General features: G+C 32.1%; 1 protein-coding gene across 1 annotated transcript; it reads right to left on the bottom strand.

The window, feature by feature from the left end:
- Positions 1 to 251: 251 nt before the first annotated feature.
- Positions 252 to 15,910, bottom strand: LOC113402853 (sulfotransferase 1C4-like). Its single transcript, XM_026643190.2, has 7 exons — positions 15,707 to 15,910; positions 8,159 to 8,293; positions 6,036 to 6,135; positions 5,174 to 5,496; positions 3,902 to 3,996; positions 3,334 to 3,499; positions 252 to 1,333 (listed from the first exon to the last, which is right to left on the bottom strand). The coding sequence occupies exons 1-7, from the start codon at positions 15,786 to 15,788 to the stop codon at positions 1,194 to 1,196; spliced, it is 1,041 nt and encodes a 346-aa protein (XP_026498975.2). The 5' UTR covers positions 15,789 to 15,910; the 3' UTR covers positions 252 to 1,193.

Below are 15,910 nucleotides of genomic sequence, written 5' to 3'. Positions count from 1 at the left end.
TACTTCTTAGTAGAAGAATATTTAATTAGTATATTTCAATAAAATCGATTTCAAGTAATAGTTTTTTTTTTTATTAATATTATTATTAATCCAGTGTCGCTGTTATATCGCATTTATAATTTTACTGATATTATTTTAATGTGTCCTCTTTTTTTTTGTTTTTGTTTTGCCAGTAATCACAATCGAAATAGGTACAGGTAATTAAAAAACCTTTCAAACAATATTGTTATTCCAATTTAATATATTTCTAATCAATATACATACACACAGCATACGCCTTAGCTTATATACATTATTTATTTACATTAATTATCAAAATAATAAATCTACACATTACTATATAAAACTGCTCAGTATTTTAGAGATTCATAAACTAAACAGCAATAGGATTGGTTGCAACGATTCAAATCGGCGTCATTTTAGGAACTAAATCTTTACATAAATACATTATGTGTTTAATAATAAAGTAACATAATTATACTCTATTCCATCCATAAGTGGAAAAAAGCCAAATAAACAACATTTGACAGCAAATTGACGCGATACAATTGGTCGAGAGCTTGATTAATCCATGGAGTTCACTATGATTTTTCGTCGTCGACGAAACTATTATCGGGATTTTAGAAAAAAAATTAAAGTGGAAGTGAGTTCTTAAGTGTAATAGTGTTGTATTATAAATAAAAATATATTAATCATAAATTCTGAGTAGTGCACAATGTAGCCGAGTTATTAGCAAATCGCATGAAATAAGTAAATCTAAGGTTTGTTTATCTTTATTCCTACTTTCATTGGAATAGGCTATACATATTAGAAATAAAGGCACCCCGCCACGTATGTACGTCGTCTATCAAACCAAGTGAATCATGATGAACGGTTTTTGCTAGAGGTTTTGTGGAAATATGAAGATGACGATGGCTATAGTTGACGTAGTTTTAATGGCATACGTGGCCTAACCCATTAGTATTTTGTATTACGATAATACGTTATATGTTGGCCCCTTATGCTACTCGTGCAAAGCCGGGACCCGTAGCGAGTTGTAAATATAAAAATATTGAAAAATAAATTAATGGCATGTCAATCGAAATCAACTTTGGATTTATACAAACATAAATACTATTGTATGTATTAAATAATATTTAATATATAGTTAGAAGGGTTTGAGCTGAATTTCTTAATAACTAAGTAAAGTTTGTCTAATAATGTGAACAGCCCTCTTTATCGCTGCTGATTGAAGGGTATTTTATATCGAGACCGCGTAGTCTTGAGGTTATGAATTCCTCGGCTTCCATCTCCATCTTAGCATCGAAGTGCGTCCTCCAGCCTCCAGCTTCACCTGAAGATATTTTATAAAATCAAAATATTCTCGATTCAAGTAGTCTCATAAAAATATTTTGTAATCGTAAATTCGAAATGTAAATTCTTCGAGAGGAACTGGCAAGAAACTCGGTGGTTACTCTTTGACATTAATTTACGTAGGTTTGTACTTGACATGTAGGTTCCTTATAGGCTGTAAATATCCGGTATCCACTAAGAACGAGTTCTACGAAACTCCACCCCTAAGGGTTAAAACGGGGTTGAAAGTTTGTTTTATAAATTTCAGAGCCAAAACTCTCGCGAAAATGCTCGAAGGTTATATTATTTATTTCATCCAACCTTATTAAAAACCACGACTTTCCTAAACTTATTGAAAGAAATGTTGGGATATTAATTGGGAAAGGCTAAAATATCTTTGGTATTTCATTATTAAGAAACGGAAACCTTGCCCCAGGAATTACTTATTGACTTGGAGAGTCTGAAACTTGGCGTTATAAGCTTATAATAATCAATACTGTTGTGAATATATATAACGTAGTCGTTATGATATTGAGATGTAATTGTAAGTATTACAAGGTTATAAATAGATCGGATAGTCGGTTATTCGGTAGTAGATTATTCCAAAGTAATATACGATAAGACACAGTACTATGAAAAGAACCAAAGCATACAAATGGAACAGCGTCTCATTGTTGTCCAACTCTTCTAACCGCGTTAAAAAGCTCCTCTATAGGAGCTGAGTTTTCTTGTTGGATATGATAAATGAGGGATTCCAATGATGTTTCGAAACCTATGTTATTCCTAAACACTAGCATCGGTTACATTAACATCGCTACAGTTTACTTTTAAATGTATTATTGTGAATACATCCGAGAATATTATTTTAACGACCTTCATTTGATTCGATTCGAAATTATTGATTTTGTATTTCTATTCTTTTATTGATAACACTTAAACTCGTCAATTGCCACCAAACAAAACAGGGACTGAACTATCTTTGCCTATTTATAAAGTTAACGTTTAAAACAAAATATGGAACGAAGTAAAATAGCTGTTAAATATTATCAATACGTTATCAGTTTTGGAGCCGGTGTTGCTATCTAAATATATTTGCCACAACCAAAGCGAAGTGCTTTCGCTGATTCTAATTTAACAAAATTGGATAAGATATTATCAATATTTGACGTCAATTTTTTTACTACATATGTACAAATATTTGAATAAAAATAAGATTTTAGAACGAGTCTCGTGATAGAACCGTTTAGTAAAGTAATTTAGAAACTCCTAGTTGAGCAATCTTATTCGAAGTAGTCATTCTCTAAGGACTGCCTATCGGATCAAAATAATAATACAAAATTGTTTTCCAAATTAAAATAACAAAACAAGCGTTTACCGAATTGAGAATATATGCACCAAAAATATGTGCCACGTGGTCATACTTAACATTTTTAGTATATCATATTTTTTTTAGTAGAGTTATTCGCAAAAACAAACTCGAAAGTCACCGCAGAACACGGTCATAGATGGAAGTGAATTATAATACTTATAAAAATTAAAGGACACACGTATCAAAATTCTATATGAACGTCAGTAACTCTTCAATATTTCTATGTTTAACACTCTTACGTAACAACATGTCTCGTCCTTATCAATCGAGATAATAGTTTCGGCGTAAATTCGCAAATAGCAATAAACAAAAATAGTAACATATTTATGTTATTATCTATCTGGAAACCGGCTGTCTTGGTATGGGCATGTTATGCGGAGGAATGAGGACCATGTTGTGAGAAAGGTTTTGAAAATGGATGTGGATGGATATAGAGGTAGGGGAAGACCCAAGAAACGATGGATGGATTGTGTGAAAGACGATATGGTTAGAAAGAAAGTTACTAGTGAGATGACGTCCGACAGAGAAGTATGGAAGAAGAAGACATGCTGCGCCGACCCCAAGTAAAATTGGGATAAGGGCAGGAGGATGATGATGATGATGATTTATGTTATTATCTGATGAAATTATACCTTTTCGTATGAACTGAACTTCGCCATTGTCACTTGTACTGTTATTAACTGTTTTGTTTTTTCTTAAGTTGTCGAAGCTGAGATGATCCGCCAATATATTTACTTCTTTCTCAGCCAAATCTCGGTTTAGGAACTTGCTCACGTCATGAATTATCTTCGGTAAATCCTGTTGACAAAAATAGAAATTGATCTCAAATAATCTGAACTAATAGACAATTGGGTTGCATTTGTTATCGAAAATATAATGTAGTCTTTTGATAAGATTTTATATCCTCTGATGATGATAGATTTTGAGGATGATTACGAGTATGTGTTGGTCAATTCTTTTATAAATAATAATAATAAAATATATATTATGTTTTTTGTTCTCTTCAATTATAAATTCTTTCACGGACGTTACGAGGCTTCTTTATTTTCTATTTTCTTTTTAAATTTTCATATAAATATTGAATGATAACATCCTCGCGATCGAATTACGGTCACGGCATTTAATTTCAAGGACCAGCTGCTTTATTAAGCAAGCCTGGGGCCTGGGGCCAGAATCCCCCAGGTAATGTTGTCTACTTACTTTTATCATTTCTTCGTAAAAAATAAAATGGAGATTTTCATTATGGCGCTGCTTCCAAGCCTCATTCGTGTGCTCGATTATTGGAGTCCAAGGCACTAAAAGCAAAACACCAATTAATAAATTGATCTTGCATTTTTACGGTATATACAGTGAGAAAGTGGTGGTCTTCATGACCCAAGCAGTGGGCTAACTTGAAATAGATTTTAAAAAAAAATCCATATGGAATTAAATATACATATAACTTATTGTTATGATTTCAACTGTCCGTGTAATGTTCACCTTTATCAAGAAATTATGCAATGATCATGCCACGTGATTTCGATAAATATTTACACCAATTATATTTAAAAAAATTGATAAATAGTTTTTTTATCAATACACGTAGATTTGTCCGGAATTTTATAACAAAGATAAAATAATAATCAGTTCTAGTACGTCTGCACTTGACTAAGTTTGGCCACTTGAAAGCCAATATAGAGACGATATGGTACGACGGACGTTACTCAACTTTGTTTGTTATATAAGTTTCTTGCCGAATGTTCTTGATATAATGTACAATCAATTTACTGATGGTACCGGCTTCAGCCTTATAATTGAATCGTGAAACATGACGACTCAGAACTTCTCATAAGAGCCTACTTGAATAAAGTCTTTTTAATGAGTTTTTGTTAGACATTAGCAATTTTCTTATTACTCAAACGCAATTCGTACAAAATGCTATTGTTTTTAGGTGAACATAAATATATGACTATATTTTTCCTGCGGCTTCGCCCGCTTGTTAATATTTATTTATAAAAAAGTATCCTATGTCAATATAATAATATAACTCATAGAGTTAAAGTTTGCTTCATACAAAATTTCATCAAATTCGATTCAGTATTTTTGCTGTGAAATGTAACAGATAGACAGATAGACGTAAATTTCGCATTTATAATATTAGTATAGATAACTTGTGTTTCAAAATTTAGATTCAGTTATTTAACATCAAGAATTAGTAACATTTATCGTCAGAGATTTTTTTTTTAAACTTATACCAGTGGTAAATCTGGTAAGACCAGAAAGGTGCCTTTCACTCATGAATTGTGATCAGCATTTGAATCGGTTTGAATGCAGACACAAGAGATATCTCAGATTCCGTGGCTGACGTAAGAAATTTCGATTCCAATTCGACAACTATGGGTGTAGGTGCTTATTTATCAGGAGGCCAATATCTAATCGAATTATAATATACAATAAAGAAATTCGATTAATAGATTAAAAAAAACGACTTACGCAAATCCCTCCTGAATGCTTCCCAGAAATTTTGGAACGTAGTCCTCACAAAACTATTGCCAACCATTTTGTGCAAATAATAATACGAAACAGCAACATCCCTTGGATCTCTAGCTACGTATATGACTTTAGCAGTGCTCAATAGATTTGGGGGCAGCATAGACAGGGGCAAGTGAGTTTTAATCAATCGAGGAGAAGGTGCATCCTCAATCGTCTTCCAACTTGAAACTTTGGTTGCTTGATTCAAACCTTGAAAATTCTTCAGATTCATGAAATTATTCTTGATGAGTTGAAACGCTAGCTCTGGTATCTGTGCAGTTAATCTGGAATTAAAAATGAATTTACATATCGAGACTTATTTTATTATTTATAGTAGGCTAAGTGATATTGATAATGTATACGTAATTGATAATAATGGTAATATGTCATAAATTTTAATTTGCATAATCTATCAGGAATGTTTATTGCGTGAGTTAACAGTTTATTCGTCTTTGGACGTTTCAAATATACGTCATCAGTTATTATTTAATTTATATGACTCATTATCAGCTTTACCAGTACACCTATTCTGTGAATCCATACTCGAAACTGAACGCAGAACACGTTCGTGGAATTTCATATACATTTGACATTCGCTGCAACTCGATATTACGCATCCGAACACTTCACGAGTAAGATACGTAGTCAGTTCTTGCAGAATAGCAGCAAGTAAATAGCCTGATGGTAGTCGGTCACTCCCAGCCCATAGACATATACATTGCCAATGCAACACATTGGGAGCTAAGACGTCACTGGGACACAACGATACGTATAAGTTTTGTATGTGTGTGTGAGGATATTATTATTTATATAAATTACTTACTCTAACATAGGGAATCGTTCATAGAGAGGTTTTTCTTTAGCTGTTTCGAAGTCCAAATCGTTTTCAATCAACCAAACCATTTCTTGTGTCCATGTCGTACCTTTAATAAACAAATTAAGTTATCGGGCAATCGATTTTTATCTTTTGATTAATTTGTTTTGTGTCGTATTTCAATACCGCTCATTCGCGTATTTATGAAAAAAATAAAGTACTGCCTATATTTTTGCTATATTCGTATGGCTTTTGGATGTTAAATTGACCTACGACGCGTAATCGAAAGGCTATCCTTGATCAAAATGTACTTTATTCAAGTAGGCCAGTCTTGATCCAGGGTGCAAAGAACGCTGACGCCACGCGATAGGGATCGCCTCGTTGATGATGTCCAAGAAATCCATCGGTGAGGCACCCCAGACCCCTACGTTTTTGTAGGGGTACTGCTTGAATCGGGGTGCTTAAAATATATAAAATTCTGCCAGTATAGAATTAAGATTCTACCGAGTAAACTATAAACAAACGGTGAAGTTCATATTTATCTTGAAACCCGCAATACCAAAATGTAATCATCAAATACAATTATAATAATAATTCCTATAAACAACGCTACATAAGTGACGTTACCGAAGGAAGGAAATGACATTTTATGGAAGGAAATGAAATTTGAAACGTTTACCAGTAGAGCTATTCTGTGAGAACAAACTCGAAAGTCGGTTTTTATAATTTCACAACTGAGAATACGCGAAGTTCTAACAGAACAGCTCTGCGGCTATCAAAGTTAGGCGGTTTTGATTTAAGTACTGATAGAAATGTGCTAGATTTGTACTGGAATATTAAGTTCTTTTGTTACATATTAACACATATATATATTGTTATATCATACGTAATCAGCCACTATTCAGTATGTGACTTAAACCAACCAACCAATCAGCAACGACTTTACGTATCGATTATTGAACGTTTATTATTATTAATTTGTGTTTATAATTCATCTCGTGCTCGGCGGTGAAGGAAAACAGCGTGAGGAAATCTGCATGTATCTAATTTCAACGAAATTCTGCCACACGTGTATTCCACGCACCCGCATTGGAGCAGCGTGGTGGAATATGCTCCAAACCTTCTCCTCAAAAGGCGAGGAGGGCTTAGCCCAGCAGTGGGGAATTTACAGGCTGTTAATGTAATGTATTGAACGATCTTTGGATCCGCTATCTCATCACTATGAGGCTAAGTTTAACCTGTAGTGAGAAAAACGGCTGTTTAGTCTCAATCTCGGTATGGAACAAAGTCAAAGTTCTAAATCAGTAACATTTTACTAATTTTAAACCATAAATACTAATTAGGTATTAATTAAAATACATTATTATAATTCTATAATAAATCAATCTAGGTGTTATTTAATCGTTTTTTTTAAAGCTCATACTTAAACCCCTTTTTTGACAGCTTACACTGCATTATATGCTGGTGGTCCTTAAATTAAATTAAATCTTGGCAAAAGCTTATATTTTTTAATGTGCAAGCAGTACCCCCTAAAAAAGTTATTATTTGGGGCGCCTCACCGATGGCTGTCTTGACCATCACCAACACAAAATAAATCAGTAACTTATTCAGTACAATAACGTTTGAACAGAAACCGAACCGAAATGAAGTAAACTAGTTTTCCCTATATGGTAAAAATTAATCCATGAACCTTATTGAATAATTGCGAAAGATAATATAAAAAATTGCATAATTCAAGCGTTTTGTTTTTCTATACTACACTCATTTCCAATTTTCAAATTTAAAACCAACTTCGTTTCGAATCCGGTTGAATCATTTTTTGTTTTTATGTTTGTTAAAACTCCACCATTCATAACTTGGGTTTTGGAAAGGCAAACGGGAAGTAAACCCTATACTTCCGGTTCCGTCCCATTTAAATTTGAATAAAACATTTGAAGTTAGATATTGTTTTTTTCCAACTTAAACGTAAATATAAAACGGCACGATTATAATTGATATTCGCGACATTTTATTGATGAATTATTTAAGTTTATCGATAGATAAAACAATTAAAAATGAGGCGAAAAATGTACTGAAATATTTTATCTTTGCCTATCGATATAATAGTGCGTACTTTATATGAGAATTCTTACCTGATCTTGGAAACGTGATCACCCAGATATCGTCCGGTCGGACTTTAAGGTTGTATATGGCCTCCGCGTGATTCCTGAACGCGCCCGGCATCACATACCCCTTCTTGCCACATTTCACGAACGGTTTCGTGTATCCTTTAAAAATAAATGGTAAAAAATATTTTTATTCTTACGTAAATACATATTTCATGTTTACAATGTTTCATAAATCATATAAGTCGAATGTTCGATACAGTCAAGTGGCATTTGCACACGAGATCCTATACTATTTATAGCTTGAATAGGCAGGCAGACTAGCAAATAAGATCTGGTGGTAAGTGGTCACCGCGGCCCAATGACCCTTCATTGCCAATATGACACCCACCTTGGGAAGTAAGATAAGATGGTAAGTGGTCACCACTCACACATCAATACTGTGTACTGTTGTTTTGTTTACCTGATGAGTGGGTGGTACCTACCCAGACGGGCTAGCACAAAGCCCAACTTCCACAAAAAAAATGACTAATATTATTTTAATTTAAAATAAGCATATTTTTAATCACAATGCCAGATAACAACAGACAGACAAGACAGTAAGGAAATTTTTCGAGCGCGTCAACGTATGGTCGTTGTACGAGTGTGGTACCACCAATGGTGAGTGGCCAGTCGTACAGGTTTACCAAAAACTTTATTTACGCAGTTTAATCACTATACCGATGCATAATGTAAATTAAAAAAAAAAACCTAAATAATTATACTTTATTTAATGACGCTTTTACAATCGATTTCAAATCGAATATTTAGAGAATCGTGTAAACCGTAAAGCTATCGGCAAAACGGCAACAGAAAAGGTCAATCGAATGACAAATAATAACAATATTAAAGATACTTAGGCAACTCCATATCAAAGATGTACATTTACGAAAAATGTATCTTCATATCTAATTTCGTTTTTATAAATAAATAAATTGAGACTCGCTTTGGACTTGCCTTCACTTCTAAAGTCATTTACTGTCCTCTTAAAATGTAATATTTAAGTGTTGTTTCTTGAAGGAATAGTCATATTTCTAATTGTTTACTAAACCGAAATTATTTTTTAATATTTCTTTTGGCACGGTATGGAAAATTTACGTGTAAATTTTTATGATCCGCGCGCACAGGTTATCTTGATCCTAAATGGTGACGTTGCTCGATAAAAAATCATCAAATGTCAAGCAAGTTTGTCGATATAGACAACTTCAAACATTATCTTATTTTAAAATGCTTACTTTATAACTAATTTAAATTGTGAATGTTTAAATTTCCGACTGTCATACTAGTAGTGATTAAAGAAGAAATTACATTTATGAAAGTAAAAAATATTTTATTATTAATAAACAGATTATTATTATTTTATTTTAATTATTTGCATACAACTCAAAACTATTTTTAATAACGCCGAAGAAATAGCACGTTTTTCATTTTAACTAAATCCTAATAAACTGACAACCGGCATATGGATCGGGTTCATCGATCTTGAGGATTAAAAAAATAATTTATTAAAAAAAAAAACAAATGTTGAGTAACATAATAATTAAAAATAATAGGATTACGTTAATCAAATAAATACGAGTATTTTTTATTACGTGTGCTTATGATGTAGATAATTATTATTACAGGCAGCACACAATGGAGCAGAGAGCGCTCCGCCATTTGCCATCATGGCATACGAGTCTTCCCCGACGGCGCACAAACTGACATTTCAAATTTAACAAAAAATTTAGTGGTATTCCCACAAGCCCGCCTGTATTTGCTATATATTACACAAACACAAACAGACACAATTAAATAAATTAACATTGGTTGAGAATTAAATTGACAAAAAGTTAAATTGTTATTAAAATCCAAAAATTAAAAAAGTGTGTTTAACTATTTTATATAAAACTATATATAATAGAAGTAATAGATCGCCTAGAATGCCCCCCATATAGATTTTCCAAAGTTCCAAGTACTTTGATCCCTAATTCTTTTAATAGCGCATGAATTTATCACGTATGTATTGTTTTGAATTGTTAATCTGATTGATTAATATCGCCATTAATATATTAAGTGCCAAAATAGATAAAAGTTCGCCTGTACTTAATCTAAGGGCGAATGATAATGATTTATTAATTTCAGATTATAATCAAATATCGTATATAAAATATATTACTAATTTTATACTCGAAGCGTAGTTTATTTTTTATTAGTTATCGCCCGCGGCTTTGCTTACATTTTAGGGGTCGGTCGTCAGGTGCTAAGCATAAAAGGCTACCTTGGGGTCCAAGCTAGCAAGCATAACGGATCTTGCTAGCTGGAAATCACCGTTGTCATCGCCTAACTAAGACATCGATCCCATCGAGCGAAGAAATTTGACAACTATTTTATTTGTCGCACCGCCAAAAAATGGAACTCTCTACTAGCACACGTGTTCCCCTCCTCTTATAGCCTGGATACCTTCAAATCAGGCGTGAGGAGGCATCTTGCGGGCCGGCATCGCGGTAGTGCGGTTTGTTCTTGCTGAATGTACTGGCCTTCTTCACGTTTGGGTGTCTCTTACCATCAGGTGGAATATATGCCTACCCAGATTGTATAAAAATATATATTTGGTGAAGCATCACACCAGATTTCATCAAATTCGGTTACTTTGCACTTATAATATTGTTTTCTGCTTTAAAAATTTATACAAATACATCACTACGAGCAGTACAAATGTCGTGTTTTATTGCCACTGCAAAAATATTAAGGTCCGTTTTAATTATTCGTTGCTTTTATTATTATTTTTTTCAAATAAAGAACTGGCAACATTATTTATTTGGAAAACAATTCGTCATAGTTTATTTATATATGTTAATTTATTATTTTTCTAAATATCAAAACCGTTCAATGAACAATTTCTATTTTACTTTGGCCTGGTTACAACGAGACCAAAAATCAGTTCAAAAGACTGCAATTTAAAAATCTAGATATTTATCCAACATTATTACTTAATTTTGTTCATTCAGTTACAGAAGACATTTTTATGTAAAAAAAGAAAGACATTTGTTTTAATTTCGAATGAAAATAAGTATACTTTACATAATCACAAAAAAATATGACATACAATTCTATTCATTCGCTTCATTCATTCACAAATGAATATCAATTCTGAAATGATTGCTCCATCACAAAGCGAAGGAGGCATTTTCCATATTTCTATGTGTGTGTATTTGCTACACACAAACATAGATCATGTTATAGATATCCAATTTCCCAGGACTTGAAGTACCGGGAGATTAGTATTATGCGATTATATTCCACCTTTAAGAAGTGTTGCAATATTATTAATCTTTAAACAACAAAGCGTAAATTTTTATTTCCTTTAGTTTTAATTAAAACTTTCATTGTAAAGTTCTTTTTTTTTAAATAGTCGTGAGCATAAAAGCTATCCAAATAATGTGGATTTCATAAAAAATATATAAAAAAAGTTTATAATTGAACTTTTTATTTAGTCTTAAAATATCTATTTAAAGATATGTACCCAATATACTTAATAATCATATATGAATTATTTTAGCTAATCAAAACAATTTCGATACGGATAATCGATTCAGCTCAAGGCTGAAAGGAGATCACCGTATCTTCGATATCTTGACTTTAATCTACAAAGCTTTACTTCATTTAGTATCGAGATAAGATAACAAAAACCTTTTAAAGGATTATAATATTTACGGTAATGGAAAGAAATGTCAAATTTCATTGTTAAAATATTAAAGCTACGACGTTATGTTGTGGTAGGTGCGTTTCCACTTAAATAATTGGATATTCCGTGTTTAACTGTTCGCAATTCTTCATAAAATCAACAAGTTTATGTAAATGTTGTTAAAACAGAATTAGAATAAGTTTAAATGAAAAATTTTACACGCCTAGAAACATACTTCATACTTTTCTCGGTGGTAGGCTGTGCGCAAGAGCGTCTAGGATGGTATCACCTACTCATCACAATATATCCTACAGCCACTAGCAGTAATACTTAGTATTTTTGAGTTCGAGGTTTGAGGTGGATTTGTAGCATGAGGAATCAAAAAATCAAAATGTACTTTATCCAAGTAGGCTTCTACGAGCACTTTTCAATCGTCATTTTACAAACTATTATATACTAAATAAAGGGAACACCGGTTCAGAATGTAGATTCTACCGAGAAGAACTGACAAGAAACTCAGTAGTCACTCTTTTTAACGTTTAAAATACAAAGATATGTTAGTTAAATACAATTATATAATTATGTTTATAATGTATCCTGTCTGGAATTTAACAAGTATTAGCTCCACGCTTTTTTATCATCTGCCTATATGATTTAGTGTTGAATAATATATATATTTTTTATTTATTAATGTATTTTTCCACAAAGTTAAAAATATCTGCGGAATTTTATTATAGAAACGGATACTTTGTCCTAAAAAGGATTTATTTACTTATGATTAATATTTCTTAAAGTACCAATGACCACCTGCCATCAGGTGTCCCATTTTCCATTTCGCCTCACGTGACTTTTACTGCTTAAAAATGGAACATGATTATCAACATTTGTTTATTCTCATTTATAACATATTTTGGTGCGATTTTGGGGTAAGACCGACTTGTATGAAGCGGCATGAAGTTATCTTATGTCGTTTGTCCCTTTCCAACGCTCTCAATTTTTTATTAGTTTACTGTAATTAAAGACATTATTTAATAAATAGATTTTTGTTATAAGGGACGGAAATGTGTCAAAGACAACGAAGCCGCGCGAAGATAAAGCGCGCGCTATTTAAATTGACCAATGAGGGCGCGGTCCTAGAGTCGGTATCATCATCAGATGGTACCAAACCATTTCCTGAGAAGATAATTATGATGTTAATGTTGCTCATTACCAAGTTGGGATTTCAGATGTTATACATATCAAATGCGATTACTCTAAGGCTTCTTTTTTTTCATGTACAACTCTATTACGGCTGCGGAAACTTGTGCCAAAATACAATAATTAAATTTCCCAGTTTCAGTGTATGAAGACTCAGCTTAAAAGAGCAGAATGTGAAAAAACACGCGGAAACTACGAATAATTTGAGTACTAATAGGAATTGTACTATTATTCACAATTATGACGATGACTTTGAATTTTCGATTAGCACTTGAAAAGTACAGTTTGCAAAAACAAATCCGCCATTCAAAGCTTTTTTCCTACATTAATATATTCTGTACTCGAATAATTTATTTTATTTTTTATGTATATGTTGTTAGTGTCTGATACTTGAAATTTTAATTAAAAGTACATGGTTTCTTGTAGTACGATATTTTTAAATCCATCACCTAGAACTAGTTACTTAGAGGTGACATGTCACACACAAACAATATTGACGATAATGATTTAGTCATTGTCGTTGTTGTTGTTCGCGCTCTCACATTCTTCTATAATGCTAAACTGAATCCATAGTAGTCACAAATATATATTTTACAAAAAGATTTATTTTGCCAACCCTACCTTAATGGTTCCATGATGTTACCCAATGCCGTCAGTACTTACAAAGAAATCATTAAACCTGCTAATACGTATATATAACATTCTTACGTAGTATGAGTAACACATAGTTCCAAGTTGATTAGAACTAAAATAGTTTCGAAAACTCATTCGATTAGATCGTTGATGATAATATCATCAAATATATATAAATGTGGGTTTTTTTATACTTTATCATTCCTTAACGCCGCGTATGATAACGATCGACGTAATCAATAATATACAATAAATAGTATACATTATAAATAGTAAATAAAGTTAACGTGAATATATTTCATTTCATTTTGCCTATAAAGGTACCCAACAGTACCTACGGTACCCAACCAACTGGGCAATAGCTAGAAAAAAAAAGTTAATTTTCTTTAGGGTTAAATTGCAAAATTAAGTTAATTAATTTGCATTCCAATCATACAGTTAAGCTGAGAAACGCATATTTCCGATTATGTATTTATAATAATATCAGTATGTAATTACCACTTGAAATTTTAAACGAAACAAACTAACACTTGGACTTCTAATTACGATTACAAATTTATCTGTTAACTGTCAAAGTGACAAATGACAGCAGAGAAAATATAAAATAAATTTGTCGAATTTGAAGGTGTGGAGATAAGCATGCCTCATTATAATCCCACAAAATTGAAACATGACAGGCCATCTACTAAAAAATTTGAAACTTGCGTAAACTGGTTGTGTTACAAACAAGAGATTCAATTATTAAAAACGCTCCCTTTTTTATTTGGTAAATAAATAATAATATACAAAATTCAATTCCTAAGAGTTCGCGGAGTCATCTAATGTGACAGTCTAATAGTTATTAATATAAAAACCTACAATACCAAACTCTTTTTTCAAGAATCAAGACTAGTAAACGACTAGACCTGAGTCAGCTTCGATCATTGACACTGGGACTATAAAAACAGCAATTTATTCGATCAGTGCAATGTCGACCATAGTATCTGAAGTTTACATAACGTCGACTTTTGTTCCCGTATTTACACTGACTCACTCAAATGCATATAAAATTAACAAGGCTATAAATATCTACTATAATATAGACTATAAAGTCTGGAAATAAAAATCTAATTTGGATATCACGTTTATAGTTGACAATGTATTTATTTATATACTTTTATTATTATAAAGATATAAAACGTTTGAAACGCATTTTGAAGACGCACTAAATGCCATGAAGAAGAAGAAGGCTCCCTAGGGAGCTTTGAGTGGAAGAGGGACGTCCTGTATGGGATTAGCCGATGTCGTTGATAGTAAATGGAAAATATTTAAACAATAAATAAAATCCAGATGAGTACATTAAACTACTTAGTCTCCTAAGGTACTAGCTGAACCTGCGGCTTTACCCGCTTGAAATTTATAAAAACACGAACTTCCAATCCCCGCTTTATCCCCTTAGGGGTGGAGTTTCGTAAAATCTGCTAAAATTCAAGTTAGTAGGTGATATTGTTTCTGAGATTTCGTGATTGATCAGTGAGTGGTATTTCGCTTATATATTAATATATATATATATATATAAATATATATATTATATTAAGTTTTATTTATTTTTGGACGATTTTTCGTCAAAATAAATCCTATGATTTCCGTCTTCTTTATGTTTGTTTTAAAAACCTTAGGCCTAACTAAACTAATAGACTAATAAAACTCAAAGTCTTATTTGTAAACATTAATTGCAAAAATTCCTACATATATATTTTTTAATTTAATCGCGAACATTTTCATTTTTAAATATAAAATAAAACAATTAACACATTTTCACGTTCATTAAATAACACATTATGTAAATTGATTACACAGTTAACGCCTCTCGTACGCTTCGTAAAATTTGTAAAATTACTGATGTCAATAAATCAAACAGTTACATTTCATCGAAAAATAAACGTATCCCAAACATTCTAAATTTAAAAATAAATCCACCGTACCTTACCGTCAAAACACCAAAAAGAAAAAAAGGAACAAGATGTAACAAAGCACAACACTACACATCGACAACGCACCTAATAGGCATTTCTTAATCATTTTATCTTCCTCTTTCGTCACGTCCCATATTTCATAGGGTAGATCCAGACAAGGTGCCATATCGACCACGCAAAACACTGTACTGCTGTAGAATTGTAAGATCCAGCGGTTTTCAATAAAGCATATCTAATCAATCTCCTATCGATCTACTATTTCGATAAAATTACTATATTGCCTTCATG

Source organism: Vanessa tameamea, chromosome 9 (assembly GCF_037043105.1).
Source record: "Vanessa tameamea isolate UH-Manoa-2023 chromosome 9, ilVanTame1 primary haplotype, whole genome shotgun sequence".
Classification (NCBI taxonomy): domain Eukaryota; kingdom Metazoa; phylum Arthropoda; class Insecta; order Lepidoptera; family Nymphalidae; genus Vanessa; species Vanessa tameamea.
The sequence above is the reverse complement of the archived record's forward strand: the minus strand, read 5'-3'. Positions and strand labels throughout refer to the sequence as shown.